The 19744-nt window shown below is 45.1% G+C and overlaps 1 protein-coding gene across 1 annotated transcript; it reads right to left on the bottom strand.

Moving 5' to 3' along the window:
• PARK7 (Parkinsonism associated deglycase) lies at nt 320-17360 on the bottom strand. Its single transcript, XM_005690737.3, has 7 exons — nt 17175-17360; nt 16162-16320; nt 14478-14579; nt 12615-12674; nt 11682-11751; nt 6888-6974; nt 320-709 (listed from the first exon to the last, which is right to left on the bottom strand). Exons 2-7 carry the CDS (start codon nt 16249-16251, stop codon nt 549-551), a joined length of 570 nt encoding a protein of 189 aa, XP_005690794.1. The 5' UTR covers nt 16252-16320; nt 17175-17360; the 3' UTR covers nt 320-548.

The raw sequence follows: 19744 nt of genomic DNA on the forward strand, positions 1-19744 counted from the left end.
CAGTTATTTCAGCAGCTGGATCAATAGTTATGAGCTATCAGTTTTGCTGATGGTTCAGATGGTGAAGAACCTGCCTGCAATGGAGGAGACTGGAGTACAATCCCTGAGTCAGGAAGATCCCCTGGAGAAGGGCACGGCAACTCACTCCAGTATTCTTGCCTGGAGAATCCCATGGGCAGAGAAGCCATGCTGGCTTCAGTCCATGAGGTTGCAAGAAGTTGGACATGACTGAACAATAGTTACGAGCTGCAGACGAGGCTGATACCACTTGGTTTCACAAAAGAAAACAGAGACCAGAGAGAAAAGAAGGAACAGCTGGTAGTTTGCTAAATGCCCTATTTATTCTGCAATCAAGGTTCAGAAATGAGGGGATACAACTGGAATCTCTGCATAACTGTCATGTCAGAGCCACAAATGGACAGGGAGGGAGTGAGGAAGATGGCTTCTCTGCACAGTGACCGCCCCCCGCCTCCCCCTTTAAAAGTGAACACAATGAGGCTGGATTACAAGTGGCCTGTCTCTCTGACCCATCATCAAGCCTCTCCACTTTAATCTTTAAGAACCAGCGGGGCCTTCACTTGGTCGGCCACCTCCTTGCCGACCAGCACCTCGACGATCTTCAGCGCAAACTCAAAGCTGGTTCCTGGCCCCCGGCTGGTGAGGATCAGGCCGTCTTTCTCCACACGGTTCTCGGAGTAGCTATAATGACCTGGGAAATAAAAACAAAGAAGGGTTACGTCCTCGTGGGCTATGTAGGACAGCCATGAACACCACTCGACACTTCCATTCCCTTACCACACACTGCTGCTGCTGCTAAGTCGCTTCAGTCGTGTCCGACTCTGTGCGACCCCATAGACGACAACCCACCAGGCTCCCCCGTCCCTTGGATTCTCCAGGCAAGAACACTGGAGTGGGTTGCCATTTCCTTCTCCAATGCATGAAGTGAAAAGTAGAAGTGAAGTCACTGAGTCATGTCCAACTCTCAGCGACCCCATGGACTGCAGCCTACCAGGCTTCTCCGTCCATGGGATTTTCCAGGCAAGAGTACTGGAGTGGGGTGCCATTGCCTTCTCCGAACCACACACTACTGTCTCACAAAAATGAAAACACAAACGAGCCAAAATTTTTTAAAAAAGCAAAAGCTCACAACACCAGCACTGTAGCCAGTCACTCATAACTCCATTAGGTACCTCCAGCTCTCAGAACACAGCAGGACAGAAAGGGAGAGGGTTTCTCTGAATCCCCTTTCCTGCCTAAGCACAAACTGTCCAAAAGGAACTCAGCTATCAGAAATCCCCTCCGGGAAGTTCCATCAATCAGAAGAGAAAACCAGGAGCTGATACTACACCCAGACAAACCTTGTCAGAAACTATCATTCCTCCCATCTACTCTTCAAAGGGCCCCTTCATCTTTCTGAAAACCCAATTACCTTCCCCTGAGAGGCCTGTCTCCCCTTTCCCCATTAAGATGGAATTTAAGCCAGAATTCTAAACCATCTCAGGGAATTACTCATTTTCCCCTGGGGCTCTTCCATGTAAACATGAGTTCTAGTGCTTAGTTGCTTAGCTGTGTCTGACTCTGCAACCCCATGGCTTGCAGCCTGCCAGGCCTCCACTGTAGCCTCCACAGCCCCTAATGAGGTCTCCTGCATTGGCAGGCAGATTCTTTGCCACTAGCACCACCTGGGAAGCTAAAGTATACATGTTAATAAACTTTGTTCTTCTCCAGTCAACCTGTCTCCTGTAACAAGGGTCTCAACTAAGAACTCAGAAGGATACAAGGGAAAATTACTTTTCCTTCCCTATAAAATGCTGGGGGAAGGAGGATGTAGGGGAACCAGGGCTGAAGGTAGAAACGACCTGGATTATACAGACCCCCTGGGTGATGCACACTTTCTGCTTGCTGCCTCCACAGCAAACAAGCAGAAAGAACACACAATGTGTCATGGGTGGGGAGAGAGAGGTGCCAAGTGGGGAGAAACCTAGTTTCTCATCAGGCACTGCCTGCTTTCGGAGGCCACAGCTGGCTGTATCTTTGCAAATGTAGTAAGAAAACAGGCTGCTCCTACATTCGCATGAAGTAAACACGACCACCTCCAAGATCTGAGGGCTCAAAGCTGAGATTCCCTGAACCACCCCCCACCCTCACGTTCCACATCAGACAGTCACCAAATCCTCCTACTGCACAAGCACCAGGCCCGAACTCCTCACATGCAGCAGCACCCCACGTGGCCTGGCCCCTTGACCCCGCAGCTGCCCCCAGGGCCCACTCTCCCGCCTGAAGCTTGCAGCTCTGCTACAGAGGGCACTGTAGTCTTTCCGGCCCTGGAGGAGCTGCCCAGGCTGCTCCCTCTGCCCAGAAAGCTCCTCTCAGCAACTCACTCCTTTGAATTCAGCATGGACCCCTCTCTCACCAGGCCCCCCAGGTCACTCTATCATGCACCCTCCCAGCACCCAAGAAACCATCTGGCTCCTATTTACCTCTGGTCTGTGAAATGCTGAGCCCTCACCTATATGTCCAGTCTAGAATGCTAACGGCACCAGGGAGGTACTTCCAAGTGCCAGGTGAAGGAAAGATCAAATGAACACTCCCTGCCTGCTGCCTCAATGCAGGACCTCTGCGTGCAGAGTCCCCCTTCCTCCTGTCTTTCCCTCCACTCTCAGCGCCACCAAACAGGGCACGTTCCACAGTGCAAACCAGAGCACATCCAGGTGCCCCCCATGAGAAGCCTTCACCACTTTCTCTGGCACCTTGAAGTGACCCTCAACTCCAAATCATGGTACACAGGCCCTGAGGCCCAGCCTGTGCACAAAGACAGGGCAGAAAGAAGCAGAGGAGAGACGAAGAAGAACCCACAGGAGTAAACAGCGACCTGGACGGGATAAAGGCCACGGTGAGGACATGGAGGCCCGAGGTGTGTCTTGGAGATGAAATGCCAAGACCTGGCGGAGGAACTGGACGTGGGGAGATACCAATGATGACTTCCGGCCACCTGGCTGCATGGTGACACTGCTCAATGACAGGACATGAAGGACAAACAGATTGAGGGCCGGGGTCAAAAGCCCACAAGGGTCCTCTATGCAATCCTGCCCCATCTGGTCCCTGCAGGCAGAGTTGGGTCTGCAATACCGCACGACCTCTGCCCCCTCCCCCTCTGAGGAGCCCCAAGAAGATGGCTTGATCTTGTCCCCTTCTCTGTCCCCAGAGCCCAAAGAGCTCAGGAAATGCTTGTTTGATGCTCACACAGAACAGCACACCCAAGCAAGATGCTCCTGCTGCACCAGCAAGCTTTAGAGACCATGTCCCAAAGTACCCGTCCTTTCCCAGGGATGAACACCACTGCCCTGCTTCAGGGCTTCCTCTTAGTACAAATCAAGTCACCCAGTGAAACAACTGATGACAGTCCGTGAGTGCTTCCCAGTTACCCTTCTACAGAAGAAAAGGGGATCCCTAGCCTGCAGGGGAGAGGTTTTCCTAAGCTAACCTCATTTACTGTTGGTTAGAGATCATCCCAAGTGCTGAAATAGAGAACCCAGAGCCGAGATGGACACTGAGACACAGGCAATGAAGGCAAGGCTCTGAACGATTGAGGTAACAACCCCTTTGTGGGTAAAATACTACAAATACAGCTTACACTGGTTAAAAATGTTTAAAAATTCCGGTTCTTCTCAAAAATCTCAGCCAGAAGAGCTAAAGGTCTGCTTGCAGACCACCTCCACCTAGCGGTGAAGACGGAGAAAAACGACACCTGCGCACCAGTCCGTTCCTGGTCAACCTGCAGGAGGTGTTCATTCCTTTTTAACTTTAAGCAAACACCTCAAAGCCCCTCTCAAAACCCAGAGACAAAGCAGCCGGGGAGGCTAGGGGCCAGAGGGTAGTAACTAACAGCCGCTTTCCCCTGCACACCCTCACCTTTGTGGTCTGGGAGCCCCAGAGACGCGGTGGCCCAGATAGCCCTAGATCATTACTATCCAGCCCTTCCAGGAAAAGCCCCTGACCCCTGAGGACAGCAGCTCAGGTATCAGTCTGCCAGATTCAAACCTCAGTCTGCTAGTTAGCAGCTGTCTGACCTCCCTGTTTTTCTCTTCTGTAAAATGGGCATTATGCCAACCCAACAGGCTGAGCCCAGGTGATAGCAGCCTGTCTGCTCTGCATCTCCAGCACTCAGCCCGGAGCCAGGCAGAGCCAGGCACTGACTGGTGGGCCCTTTGACACAGCTTCAGTGACCATGGACGTCCCCGTGTGTCACACACACTGACTCACAGAGCCCATCAACAGCCCCGAGAGGCAGGAGCTACCTATGGTCCTCCTCAGATGACAGATGGGGGAAACCAAGGCCCAGCGAGGTTACAGGACCAGCCCTTGGGGGCAGGGAGGGGTGGGGCTGGAGCCACATGGGAGTCACCTGCTCCGGAGTCCCTGTTCGTCCCTGGGAGCCGGCATCCAGCCGCTTAGTAAACCACACAAATGAGAACTGAACAAAACTTTGAAGTCACCCCTTCTTTATTTTAAAGCTGAGAAATAGAAACACTCTGTCCTTCAGATTGGATGGCTTATGTGAGTAAAAAATGTCACAATGCTCTTAATTTGAAGTTCATGATGAGGACAAGCAGAAGGGCCTCCTCACCCAGGAAGTGATCACAGCTCCATTTCTCAGAATGCAGACACTGCAAATGTCTTTTTCTTACAAGAGGCCTTGCTGACTGAACCCAATGCCTGGTGACCGCAGTGTGTGTGGGCCTCATGTGGACAGACACGTGGCCCCAGTTCCGGACCGACTTGGGCCAACGGCCTGTTTTTTCGTCGGTGAAGCCCATACGTGCTTTACTGGGTACCTGGGCTGCCAGGCTCGAGATAACACATGTGAAGGTGCCCTGTAAGTGCCCAAGAGTCAACAATCTCACATTCTTCTATTTCTGATCAGCCTCATCTTCCTGAGGTGTTACGAGGAAAGAGCCACAAAGATACACAAGCAGATAACGGGGAACATGTTCCACTTGCTTCTTCCTTCTCACGAGTTGTTACTGCTAAAGGAAGTCTGATTCTGCTCTTTCTGACCCTCCAAAATCCCACCATTAGCTCAAAGTAAACTAAACCCCTACATTAAAAAATGCCCAGAAATCAGAGCCTTAAAAACAAAAAATCAATTTTCACATAGATGGTTTTATTCACAACTTATCTTTCTATCAACTAAAAAACAACTATAGATTTTTCAAAAAAAACATCAATCCTACTTTGAATCAAATCTAAGAATATGCAGAATGTCCAACACCAAGAGTGAACCCTGAGGTAAACTATGGACTTTGGGTGGTGATGACGTGTCAGTGCAGTTCATCGATTGTTACAAAGGTATCGTCTTGCGGGGGAAAGGAAGCGGATGGGGAGGGAGGTGAGGATGGGGGCACAGAGGGTTTATGGAAACTCTGTACTCTGCTTAATTTTGCTGTGAACTAACACTCCTTTAAAGCATAAGGTCTGTTGTTTTACAAGGCAGTAAAATGAAAAACACATCACTTTGCTATGAAAGGATGAACGAAGAAAGAACATGAATTGCCCTACTTTTAGTTCAGAGTAAGTCCAGAGCAGAACTGATATGACGAGAAAATGTATCAGTGGCACAGCTATTTTCAAATCTGCTCTTGATATTATCAGTCTTTTGATGTAGCCACTGGCTGCTGGTTAGTGGGTGTTTTAAATGGAGCTGGTCACCCAGTTTCCCCACTGGTTGAACACCAGCTGAGCCACTTATGATTTCCAAGTGGGAATTTCTGATTCCCTTGCACACATCCGCACCAGTGTGATGTGCCTTTCTCTATACAGGTTTCAGTCTCTGCTCCCTTCGATATGCACGCCAGGCACAGGTGGCAGAGGAAGGTACTGCCTGGCTGGTGCTCTGAACCACACGCCGAGAAGCACTGTTTCTGAGGCAGCATCCATCATGACACAGCTGCACATCCAGAAGCACAGTGACCCTGCTGTGCCCCTAACTATACACTGCCTCATAATTTGAAATTTGATGCATTTTTTAATTTGGTGCACGTGTATCTGCAAGCTATTAACTCCTGGAGGGCAGAGACAATGACATGTGTTTTTAAAAACATAACCTCCAAGTACCAAGTAACATTAGAGAAATAATAAGTTAGGAGAGAAGAAAGGTATAATGTTAGGTTTGAAAAGCAAGCTGCAGAACATATTTACTAGCTCTCATTTGAGTAAAAACATTAAACTACAAAGGATAATGAGTATGTGCAGGGAAAATTCTAGAGTTACACAGGAAACCTAACAGAAGTTACCTCTGAAAAGTAGAAAGGGGGTAGGGAAGTCAGAGAGAAGGAAATCATTTACCTTTACTTCATTCCTTTCTGTACTGCTTGTTTTTTTCTTTTTTTCACCATGAACAGAAAATTGTTTTTATAAAAATAAATGTATATAAGTTAAACATCTGGCTGATATTAATATCTACAAAGGAACCTGTCAATGAAGGAGCAGGCCTCCTCTGCAGGAAAGGAGCAATGTCCATTTTACTCTGGACTGTGGGCAAAAGGGCAGCCTCTGAAATTGCCACCAAGGTTTAAATTTTATCCTCAGACTGCTGGCAAAGTATTTAGTAAGCTAGTTAAACTGGCATTTTGCAACCACTTCAATCTGTGACCACGCGGAACCCAGCAGGCCTTTGGCTCAGCCCCTGTACCCTGTTAGGCAACCTGCACAGAGAGACCCACCCGTTAGCCGGTCTTTCTCATTAAAACACTTGCAAAGAAAGTGAGGAACACATTACACCCCAACCCACCCCCTATGTACAAAATATCTTCCAAGTGGGAGACAATGCTACAGCACAGCTTTCTGGGTAGGTCTTTCTCCACCTTAGAACATAAGCATGTACTTACTTCCGTTCATCATTTTGTCTTTAGCAAGCGGGTGTGTTGTAACTTTGCTTCCAAAACCTATTTCATGAGCCAGCAGAGCTGTAGGACCTAAAAAGATGAATAAAGAGATTTAAGTGTGTGCACAGAAAAACCCATGTTTTAAAAACTGCAGCAATAAGAGCATTCTTTGAATCAGGGGGCTCTTACCTAAAAATATACTTATGATTCTGAAACTAAACACTTACTAGTATGAGAGGTAAAGTATGTTTATAAGCAACCATCTGCAGAACACGTGTAGCAAAAATGTACAAACTCAAAACACTTCAATAACCACTTAATCAGGAAGATTTACCTTTATACCTAAGGAGCAAACAGATTAACAAACCATGCCCCCCTCAAGGAACAGGCTGTAAATGTAACAGGGGTACAAAGAATGGGAGACCACCAAGGGTTAAATATCTTGCCTCTTTGCAAATGGAAGGCTCAGTTATACACTGAACGCAACCAGCATGCTCTGAACCTCTGGGCTTGACTGCTATTTCACGGACTAATTTTACTTTTCTACTTGAAAAGGAAAGATCAGCACTCACCCATCTACCCAAATATATCAGGTGGTATATATTAAATGAATATATTGAATTGAATGGGACATTTTCCCAGCCCCACCGGAGACACCCATGAAATGCCTACATGGCTGAGACACAGAGGTGCTGGCATTTCTTTCTTACAACCATGCGCTGAAGAGAAGAGTACAGCACAAATGCCCACTGTGGTCCTCTACACTGTCGCCCTTAAAACGAAGGTTAAAAAAAAAAATGCAGGTGCCAACTTGAGACTTTAATGAGTGGTCAACTTCATTGATAAGTCATTTTGTAACAATTCTCAAATAAAGACTAAAATCAGAAAGATTTCTTACCTTCTGTTATTTTAAGTCTACTTTTTAAAAAAGGAGTCCCTCTACCTTTTTTCTCTAAGTCACCAAAAAAAAAAAAACCCACAAAGAAAAACTTTCTAACACCTCATATCAAACCTAGAAAAACTCCAGAAGACCACTGTGACCTTCTAAATGGTTAGGGCACTGCAGCTAAGGTCCCAAGACAGACTTGCCCACTTCAGCTCCAGCAAACCCAAGCACTTGCTCTTCAGACCTTTCATATTTCAACACAGTTCTAAGGAAAAAGTAGTTACATAGCAGACCTATGGGCGACTCAAGATCTTGGCAGCTACTAACAGGAAGATCAAACAAGTATCACCTAATTACATAAGCTGTTGGTCTAACATCAGGTGTCGGTTTTAGACCAAGTCCTCATTTATATCTTACATCAAAAGCCTCTTAAACATGTCTGATGTCGCCTCCCTCCTTACTTGTATTCTGCATACAAGAGCTGTGTTTGGAAGCAAATTTTAAAAGTCTGTCATAATTATCACTCAATTTTATTTGAATGGATTCATTACCTTCTTATTTTGTAAGACTTTAAGAAACAATCATTTCTGCTCCCTCCAGGTGATAAAATTGTTACCTATAATGATGTTAATACATGTATGGTAAACTCAAAATTACGGCTTTCTGGGGCATGAGAATCCTAGTTGGGGGCTTCCCTGGTGGCTCAGGGGTAAGGACTCCGCCCACCACTTCAGGAGGCACAGGTTCCATCCCCGGTCTGGGAAGATCCCACATGCCACGGAGCGGCTGAGTCAGTGCACAACTACTGAGCCTGTGCTCTAGAGCCCAAGAACCACAACTACTGAGCCCATGTGCCCAACTACTGAAGCCCAGGGCCTGTGCTCCACAACAAGAGAAGCCACCGCAATAACCCTGTGCACCAAAACCAAGAGTAGTCCCTGCTCTCTTCAACTAGAGAAAATGCTGTACAGCAATGAAGACCCAGCACACAGTCAAAAGTAAATAAGTTTTATATATACAAATACACAGGGGTCCAGCTCTGACCTGGGAGCAGAGGGCAGTGGACAGAATCACCCTGGGAGGACCAGAGGGAAAGTCAACAGCGCCACCATGTGGTTACTTATGGAAAGGGTCCTAGCCTCTCCAGGCGTCCCAGAGCTTGAACCTGTACCTGGAGCCCAGCACCTGCCAACTGGCTTCCATACCCCTCACGGCTCCCTCTCTCCCCAAGTCTCATTTCATTTCTCCAGAAAGCCTCCCTTCCAGGTTCTTTCTCTCACTCTCACTCAGTATTAGGGGTTAAGCTAACATTCCTTCAGTTCAGTAAACTGTTTCCAATCCCTAAGTGTAAGCCTCATCTTGTTCTCATCTACTGAATGAAACATGGAATCTCTGCCATTGCTTGTTCCAATCTCTCCTCAACACACGATCACGCTTCTCAGGTCTTCTGCAGCACCCAGCAGAAAAGTGCAGGACATTCAATCAGACGACATGTTACTAGCGCCATTTACTTTACAGATGGATGTAAATGATGATAAGGGCTGCATGTCTTAACAGCCTGGGAATCAATCCTGCCTCAGCACAACACTGGGAACCAGAAGCAGCTCATGATTCTGCTACCTTAGTGACACAAAATAACAAACTGACATGTGATTTTTCACTTTCAGCAGTCCTAAGGACACAAACCCAACGCAAACCCTTCCTTTCTTTCTTTGGTCAAAGCACTAAGCGCTAACAATGTGGCAGAGGTGCGGGGCCAGCACGTAGGGTGGGGTGGGGTGAGGTGGGGTGAGGGTGGACTGGACCAAGTCCATATTCAACTAATACCACCTATGTCTTCCTCCTTCTTAGTATCTTCTGCTTCTGTTAGGTCCATACTGTTTTTGCCCTTTATTATGGCCATCTTTGCATGAAATGTTCCCTTGGTATCTCTAATCTTCTTAAAAGAGCTCTCTAGAAGAAAACCTAATACCAACCTAGACAGCATATTAAAAAGCACAGACATTACTTTGCTGACAAAGGTCCATCTAGTTAAAGCTATGGTTTTTCCTGTAGTCATTTATGGACGTGAGAGTTGGACCATAGAGAAAGCTGAGTGCTGAAGAACTGATGCTTTTGAACTGTGGTGTTTGAGAAGACTCTTGAGAGTCCCTTGGACAGCAAACCAGTCAATCCTAAAGGAAATCAGTCCTGAATATTCATTGGAAGGACTGATGCTGAAGCAGAAACTCCAATACTTTGGTCACCTGCTGCAGAGAACTGACTCACTGGAAAAGACCCCAATGCTGGGAAAGATTGAAGGCAGAAGAAGGGAACAACAGAGGACGAGATGGTTGGATGGCATCATCGACTCAATGGACATGACTGAGTTGGAGCAAGCTCCAGGAGCAGGTGTGAACAGGGAAAACTGGCGTGCTAGAGTCCATGGGGTCACAAAGAATTGGACATGACTGAGTGGCTGAACTGATGTCTTCCTCCTTAAGGAGCAGTGCAGCTACTTGGGCTGCAGTGTCCTTTAGCAGAGAAATCCTTAAGCCAGAAGGGCAGGTCAGAGGTCAGTGCCGACTGGAACCCAAAGACGAGGACTGCCAGGCGGATGCCCCTCAGTCCTTCCTGGTCTCTTACTCGCGGGTTCTCAAACACTCTAGTCTTAGGGTCCTTTCAGCTATTAGTGTGAGTCACATTTATCAGTAACTGCAATGCCAGAAATTAAACCTTGAAAGGTTTACGAGCTAAGAACACTCAGCACACAAGCCATGCCTGAATGATGCCACTGTTATTCTCTGATGTAATTCCTATGAGAACTAAAAGCAAAAAGGCAAACAATGTGTGAGCAGTGTCTGCTCTGCCCCTCTGCGAAGAGTGCGAGAACGACCGCTCTAAGGCTCAGTCCCCAGACCCGCAGCCTATGACTATGATCTCAAGAGTCTACCGTGCTGAACAAAATGTCCTGTCATTTTGTCCAGCCATCCATTCATTTGCTTATCTGTTCTCTTGATAAAACATTTAATGAAGACCTATGAATAAGGAAAGTGAAAGTGAAGTCGCTCAGTCGTGTCCAACTCTGTGTGACCCCATGGACACCAGGCTCCTCCGTCCATGGGATTTTCTAGGCAAGAGTACTGGAGTGGGTTGCCATTTCCTTCTCCAGAGAATCTTCCTGACCCAGGGATCAAACCCAGGTCTCCCGCATTGTAGACGCTTTACCATCTGAGCCACAGGCACCTGCCAAAATTACACTATGAAAAAAATGGAAGATGGCGGAATATCATCTGTTAGAGCAAAAAGAATGGACTTTAAAATGGTACCAAAAACCAACGGACTGATATTACTAGGATTCAAAGATGTGAGGACCCCTGCAAAGCACCACCATCCTTACTCGAAATCATGTGGCAGAGAACATACAGTACCTCAGACTTGGAGCTGAACCCTGAGGATCAGGTGGGAAGCCCCCAGGGCAAGCTCAGGGCAGACTGGGATTGTTAGCGCTGGCCTGATTCTTGCTGACCCTGTGCCGGCAGAAGTCCTCTCTGGCACCGGGACTGGCTGTAACAACTGTTTACTGAATTCCAGAGGGGCCTTGCTTTCCTCCAGGCCCATCATACGCAGCAAACAATAGGTTCCACACAATGCACATCAGAGGCAGGGAGAGGCAGAAAACGGAGTTACTGCAGCCACTTCTGACATGATACCAACCTCACGCTCCCAACTAGACAAACACACCAACACAGAAGCCCTTCATGCTTTGGAAGTGGAAGAAGTACTGGGAACACAATCTCGGACTCAAAGACAACCCTGTCATGTTTTTTTTGAAGCAAGCTGCTGCAATTCATGGGACGGCAGAGTCGGACACGACTGAGTGACTGAACTGAACTGGAAACACCCTTGGACAGGGGCCGGCCTGAGGTTACCTGCACAAATGGCAGCGATGAGGCCCTTCCTCTTCTCTTGTTCCTTCAGTACCTCCTTCACAGCAGCGGACTAGTCAAGAGAACCAAAGTACATCAAGTTGTCATTAAGCCGCAGCCAATCTCGGCTAGAAACTTTGGTAGAATCTGGCTTTAGCTTAACCACATCTTCCATCTGACTGTTTTTCAACAATATTGCTAAATCATCAATATGAAAACTATTAAATTCATAGTGTTTCTACAGGCTTAAACCCAACCACAACGTTTATATAGAAAAGGGTACCCTCTCCTTAAAGATGTTTAAAGATAAGATGAGAAAACTATTTCCCTTGGGCATGCTAACCTTTGCTGTCTCGTATTCTAGGGATACAGCAAACAGGAAAGGTGCTGTTTGGGGTTTTTTTCAGATAGCAAAGTGAGGAGAGTGCCCCAAGGTCCCAAATGTCTGACTTGACCTGGTTCATGAGTTTCCGTCTCATGAAGCCCCTGCCCCTCTCATCTTCTTCTCCCTTCCCTCCTGCAGGCTGATGCTTCACATAACAGAAGAAGCAGTGGCTTCCTTTATACCACTTCTCATTCAAGCTGGCAGCTCTAGGCCCCTGCAATCTCCCTCACTCCAATGGCTGAACAGACAGCCAACCTCTTACCTTCCAATGCTTAACCCTTCACAAGCACAAAATAAATCATTCTGTTGCTATTGGGGGGGCAGTGGTAATCTTACATTTGGACTCTATTCACAGAATCTATTCACAACTGTTCCACCAATTCTGCTTACTTCTACAGTAGATGTTATTAGAAATGACTTTTTTAAAAATTAAGCTGGAGCACCATTTTGTTCATCTTTTCCTATTCTATTCACAGCCTCCTTCCTGAAATATTTTAACAACAAAAACAACAGAATACAAGATGCTGGAATACTCTCTTTACACACTTTACCTCGGATAAATTCTGTGCACCCAGATTACCTCCTGGCAGAACCACCACATCGTAAGGTCCCTGTAACAGTTTAAAAAATAAGAAAAGTGAAAATGTTTTATTTGAAATGTGCATTAAACAGTAACACATTCATATATTAAATATAGTCACAGCAGAAATATTGTTCATAGAGGAAGTTAAATAACTCAAGGTGTTTCTCTACAATGGAATACTGTAACTACCAACAATGCAGAAAACCTCCATATACTGTAACACGAAATGATGTCTGTGCTGCAGAACTGCAGGTGTAGCATGATCTCATTCTTATAAAAACAATAAATGTATGTGAATGCATATGTGTGTCTCTATCCACACCCCCACCCCCACATACATGTGTACAGTATAGATACTCATGGACAAAGGGAACTGCCAGCTGATGCAGGAAGCAAGGAAGGGAAGAATGAGAAAGGGACATTAACAATAACACCTGACTTTGTGTTTGTCTACATTGTATGGATTATTTTTCAACAAGAATGTACACAGTAATAAATTTAAAAAAAACTCTAGAAGGCACAAAAGCATGTTTTAACCTTAAGTAAAATGGAACTTGGGGTATTAAAAAAAATGACAATATTTTATTATCTCAGATACTAAAACACCCTAGAAATCTAATGATTTCAAACTTGCTTAAATTATGAAATAGAAATTGATTTAATACAGTATCTTAAAATGTTAAAAGTTTAAAAAAAAAATTTAGTCATTAAGCAAATGACAAAATGAAAATCTAATACATTTTTACTCCAACATATACTAGTTACTTTTAAAGACTATGAAATGTCCTATGTTGTTTCGAAGCCAAGCAAAACTTAAAATCTGTGAAGTATGAAAATTTCTTTCACTCCATTTAGAAACTGAACAATAAACAGACACAAAATGTAACCAGTATTCTAGAACACCCAGACCCTACAGGACAAAAAAGAACAGGGAAGAAACACTTACTGCTACTCTCTCATTTTTAACCTCTTATTTAGAGACTCAACAACTACGAAATATCAACATTCTTATACTTCACAATCTAGCACTGAGATACATGAATTTATCAGATAGGAATACATTTTTCTATGCTTTTGAGGAGAGCCAGGCACAGGGAATTCTGCGCCCAGGCTCCTCATAGCACAGAAAAGCTGCCATGGGTGGTGACTGCCCCATCCCTGCTCTAAGAGGGTGTACCCCACACTTCTGTCACACTGGCCCCTGAAGCCTGAGCCCCGTGAAAGCACAGGCTCAAGTGTCTGGTATGTGTGGGCAGGCATGCTTCTGAGGAAAGGGACCACAGCTCTTGACGGATTCCCAAAAGTGTTGGTCCCCCACGAAAGGAAGAACCTCAATTCTGAAGATACTGAAAAAGTGACACAATTTAAGGAGAACTCACTCCTCCTTTAATCCAACCACAAATCAAGTATGAGTTATTCCGTGTAAAATGAATCACACAACCCCACATCTGTGTCACTGATAAAGGAAAGATAACAAGCAGCTTTCGAATAAAGGGTAAGAAATGAATGGGAAATGTGCAGGTGACTCTCATACTAAGTAATGTAGTTACAGAAGGAGGCAAGGCTGCCTGTATGAGCCAGAACACTAGTGATGGTGTCCCGCCCACACCAAGCACATGAGGTCAGGGACCTGCCAGGTTCTGAGGATACAGAGTGGAAAAAGGCAAAGTTCTCCACTTCCCAGGGCTTAATTTAGTGCTGAAGACCTCCAAGCAAAGTAACTTTCTTAAAACAAGGCTGTGCTAATTAGTTTCAGATGTAGTTAAGACAGAGTTCAAGAAACTGATAAAGAAGCAGTAAGAAGGAACGATCCCAAGTCTAGAAAACAAACCTCTTTTCTTGCATCTTCCAGACTGGCGTCAGGACAAATGACAACATCTCGGCTACACTGTACCGGGTCTTTTCCAGCCAGACCTGCGACGGTGACCTTAATCTAAGAGAAAGACGTCATCATGATATTTAAGAACACTGAACATAAATTTAGAGTAACATTTTCACAGCTGGCCTGTGTTTTAAAATAACCTGGCAAGAAATACTGCAACAAAACCATGCTGACTTTAGGTTATTAAGTTGGCTAAATATATTTAACCACTAGATCTGTCCCAGTTTGTCTGACAGTATGAATTAAAGATGCTGTCCCAGTACCCCATCTGCTTAGCCTCCTTTCTTCCACAAGTGTTCTTGTCTGTGTGATAAATCATATGATCATCCTACCGATAAAACAGCTTGCAAAGTTGCTGTTGCCATTTAACCCTCCTGGTATTTTCATAAGGTAGAAATGCAAGTTAAGACAATGAAATACTACTCTGCTGCCCTGCAAAAATTCACAAAGTTGACAATACTGAGAATAGGAATTTTCCTCACTGCTGGTGGGCCCACATATCAGTACTTCGGAGAGTCACTTGACAAAATCTAGTAACATCATATATGCAAGTAGTAATTCCTTTTAGGCTCAGAGCCTAGAAAAACTTTCATATCTTTAAACAAGAAAAACCTGCACAAGAATATTACAAATGTTCAGCTATAAGATAAGTAAGCATTAGAAACTAATGTACAACAGGATAGGTACAATTAATACTGTTGTGTGTAATACGCAAAAGTTTTTAAGAGTAATTCCTAAGAGTTCTCATCATAGGAAAAAAATATTTTTCTTCTACTTCTTTACTTTTGTATTGATACAAGATGACGGATATTCACTAAACTTATTGTGGTCATCATTTCATGATAGATTTAAGTATGCTGTACACCTTAAACTTACACAATGCTGTATGTTGATTATATCTCAATGAAACCAGAACGACAAAAAAAAAAGAAAAAGAGTATTACAGCACTATAATGCTGTAAAACAATGCAATAGAGGAATGGAGACTGGGCATATTCCCATAGTGCAATACTAAGCAGCAATTTTAAATAAACTGCATCTATATTCTTTACTAGAATGTGACTAGTTCACTTATTTAAATATTTGATTCACTGACTGACTGCTTCTCCGCCTGTTTCTTCAACTGTAACATGAGGTTGGCAATAACTCTTAGGATGGTTTTAAGGTTTTAAAAACTAGTATAAGTGCTTAGAATGGCATCCACCATTCCATCAAGGCTATGTAAGCATTCACTATGGTTATGTGGGCGTATAAAGGTTCATAATGCAGATATGCAGAGTGAGAACCACAGTCTAATGTTACTTTAGACACGCTTGGGCTGGATTCACATCACTGTGAGGAAAGCAGTTATTTCTGGGGCCAGAAAGGGAATTGAATTAGGGAAATAAAGAGAGCTTTGAAATGTTTATTCCTCTAAAGCATCTGTATCTTCAAGAAACAGGTCTGAAAGAAATACAATAAAATGTTAACAATATTAAACTGCAGATAAACAGATAATTATTACACAGCCTCTGTACTGTTGCGTATGTTTGAAATATTTCAGAAAGTACATTCAACACTACTTTATCCAAAATTACTTATAAGAATCCAAAAATGCTTTCAGAGGAGGGCTAAAAAACTTTGAGGGACTTACTCCAGCTCGTCTCATGACATCTACAGGGATAACCGTCTCCATTTCCTCGGCTCCTTTAGCCAGGATGACCAGAGCTCTTTTTGAAGCCATTTTTATGTTGTATTTATTAAAGACTCAAAACAAGATTTTCAAGAAACTTTCACTGCAAGTGTAGAAGACCTAAAAACAAGATTAAGGAACATTGTTAAGCAGAGTAACCAAGTGCTTCCCAGGGAAAAGATTTTGATAGGCAAACACAATAAAACAGCATTATTTGGTTAATATTGACTTAAACAGAATTTCAGTTCCTGTTTTTTGAGATGACATCACAGCAAGATTGCCAGCACGTTGGTTACTGTTCAGATTTCATCACGTTTATACAAATCTAATTTCTAATATATTGTAAATGAAGCTTTCCAAGAGGGAGAGGGAAATACAAAGTCACCTTTTTTCAAGTACTATTTTACAGAGAAGACTGAACTTCATGGATAAAAAAAGAAATACTGTCTTTAGCAATCACCCCCTGAGATTTTTGGAGGGGATTTTATTTTTTAGTTCCAGTAACTGCACTAAATTCTCGGGGGCGGTTAACAGTGTTACATATTTGAACACGCTTAAAAAAAAAGAAAAACGGAGAAAAATGGTAATTCCCCCGTGCTACACTCAATCCTGATAGAGTCTTCGCACTTAGCTCTCGTTGTAAACGACGGCCGCTATGCCGGGGTCTGAATTGCTGTTAGCCTATTTTTCTGGACTTTGTTTCGCATGCAACACAGATTTTAGTAAACGAGGTCAAAAAAACAAGATTAGCTCCAAGCTGGTGCGATGTTATGCACGCAAATTCTAGAAGCTTCAGCGTTGCTACTATGCTGGTGAGCGAACGGCGCCCTCTGCGAACCCTGGGAGACCGCATCCTCCTCAGACGCGGCTAGACACCGGCCGGGTCCGCCCCGGTTCGGGGACCCTCTAGGGGTCCAGCGGGCGGCCCGTGCCCCCACGGCCCGAGCTTGCGCTGCGCTCCCCATGGCCCAGACCTGAACCTCGCCTCTCTTCCCACAGACGGCCAGCCTCGGCCCGTTCCGTCCGCAGTTCTGCGCCGGTGACGACTGGGCCGGTACCGCACCAACCCGGGACGCACGCAAGCGCGCACGCCGGCACGCACGCGCGCTGTCAGGCTTGGCATTCAGCCCCGCACTGCGCAGGCGCGCGCCGCCCTGCCTGGCTCCTTAGCCCCGCACTGCGCAGACCCACGTAGTTCGCCCCACGTGATGTCATATCCGGCCGAACTAACCTCGGGGGAGGTGCGGTACCTCCTGCCTTTCTGCGTGTAGATTGTACGCCTAGGCCTGGTTCCATTTGGAACAAGAGAAAGCGGAATCTTCTAAACTCACGCATTCTCCCGAAATCTCCCGCATCCGAGGGACGGCCCAGCGTGCCCCCAGCGCGCGCTGAATTTAACCCGTTTTTCATGCCGCAAGTCAGACGTTTTTCGCTGTGCTCTCTGGAGAGCTGCGTGGGCTTGCTTTAAACCCGCATTTTCACAGAATAAAATAGTTCTTTCTTGCTTCCTCTGTGCCCTAGGGGCTTTCTTTGCATTGTTCTGTTTCTTGGCGGGCGTTGTCCAGTCACCTCCGCTCTGTTATGACTCCTTAAGGTCTCCCCAGTTCCTCTGTGACTGATTTGGCTAGTGGCTAATTTCACGTGTATTTGGTTCTCAAAATAGTATTTTTAGTAGAGTTAAATACTGCATCGACAGGATTTGAATAGGAGCTGAACACCGAAGTCAGGGACACTAGATTGGGTTTCAGACCAGTTTGTTTCGTTTTCTAGTGCATCATGAAAGTTATAGAAAGTGAAAGTGAAGTCGCTCTGTCGTGTCCGACTCTGCGACCCCATGGACTGTAGCCCACCAGGCTCCTCCATCCATGGGATTCTCCAGGCAAGAATACTGGAGTGGGTTGCCATTTCCTTCTCCAGGGATGAAAGTTATATGTAGCCTGTTAAAGTATGCAATAGGATTATGTCTTAATAACAGTATATGCTTTATTTTAAAAGTATTCCTTAAAAAATGCTAGCCATCAACTGAGCTGGTGAGTCCTATCTTTTTCCTGATCAAAGAGTTTTGCTGGTGGAACCTGGGATATTGATGACTGTATAGGGTGATGCTTGCTGAAGGTTGGGGGTGGCCATAGCAGTTTCTTAATAAAATTTGTTACGTGGCTCTTTCGTGAAGTGATAAGGCCCACATTGCTGGTGGGGGTGGGGGTCTCATTGTTAACATGGCTCATTATGTTGACCTCACAAACAAAGAATAAAATCACAGTGATCCTTGAGACTGACCAAATTGCCCAAATAACATTCTGGTTTCTCACTGGCACCTGTCAAAGCTGCGAGACCACCAGATTCCAGACCTCCAGCTACGTGACTCCAGGACTCAACTACAGGCTAAAAGTTAACCATCCCTTCAGAAAATTTTTCATTGGTGGCGTATAAGAAAGACCCCACCAGAAAGGGAGGACAATGGTTCTCCTCAAGGGCCAGTCTACCTCTCATTTCCGTCTAATAAATTTCTCTTTTCTTGCCTGAATGCTTGGTTCGCTCTCTTTTTCTCTGCATTCGCCTTACAGGAAGGAGTCATTCTATCACGCAATACTATTTGGTAAAATTTTGCCCACGGCAAAGCTTTTTTGAAATTGGAATTCTCTCAGACCCTACTACTGCTTTGTCAGCTAAGTTTATGTCATATTATAAATCCTTTGTCATCATTTCAATTTCACAGTATCTTCACCAGGAGTAGATTCCCACTCAAGAAATCATCCATAAAAAGTTACACCTCATCTCATCTGAAGATAAAGTTTTATCACGAGATTGCAGCAACTGAGTCATCTTTGGACTCCACTTATAATTCTGGGAGAATTAACAAAGGGTACCACAGAGACACAAAGGGAGCAAATGCCGTTGGAAAAATGGCACTGGTAGGTTTGCTTGATGCAGGGTTGCCACAAACGTTCCATTTGTAAAAAAATGAAATGTCTGTGAAGCACAAGTAAATGCAATAAATTGATGTATGTCCATGCTTGATTAATTAATTTATTGAAATTATAATCTTGTGAAAGTGCACAGTTCAGTTCAGTTCAGTCGCTCAGTTGTGTCCTACTCTTTGCGACCCCATGAATCGCAGCACACCAGGCCTCTCTGTCCATCATCAACTCCCAGAGTTCACTCAAACTCACATCCATCGAGTCAGTGATGCCATCCAGCAATCTCATCCTCTGTTGTCCCCTTCTCCTCCTGCCCCCAATCCCTCCCAGCACCAGAATCTTTTCCAATGAGTCAAGTCTTTGCATGAGGTGGCCAAAGTACTGGAGTTTCAGCTTTAGCATCATTCCTTCCAAAGAAATCACAGGCTGATCTCCTTCAGAATGGATTGGTTGGATCTCCTTGCAGTCCAAGGGACTCTCAAGAGTCTTCTCCAACTCACAGCCTTCCCCAATTTCATTCTAAAATCTAATAAATGTTGACTTTCCCGTGGCTTCCTGAACTTGCCTGTGGTTCACCATAGTTAGTTGGGCTTGTCCTGAGTTGGCAATTTCTCTGCTATTCC

Source organism: Capra hircus, chromosome 16 (assembly GCF_001704415.2).
Source record: "Capra hircus breed San Clemente chromosome 16, ASM170441v1, whole genome shotgun sequence".
NCBI lineage: Eukaryota > Metazoa > Chordata > Mammalia > Artiodactyla > Bovidae > Capra > Capra hircus.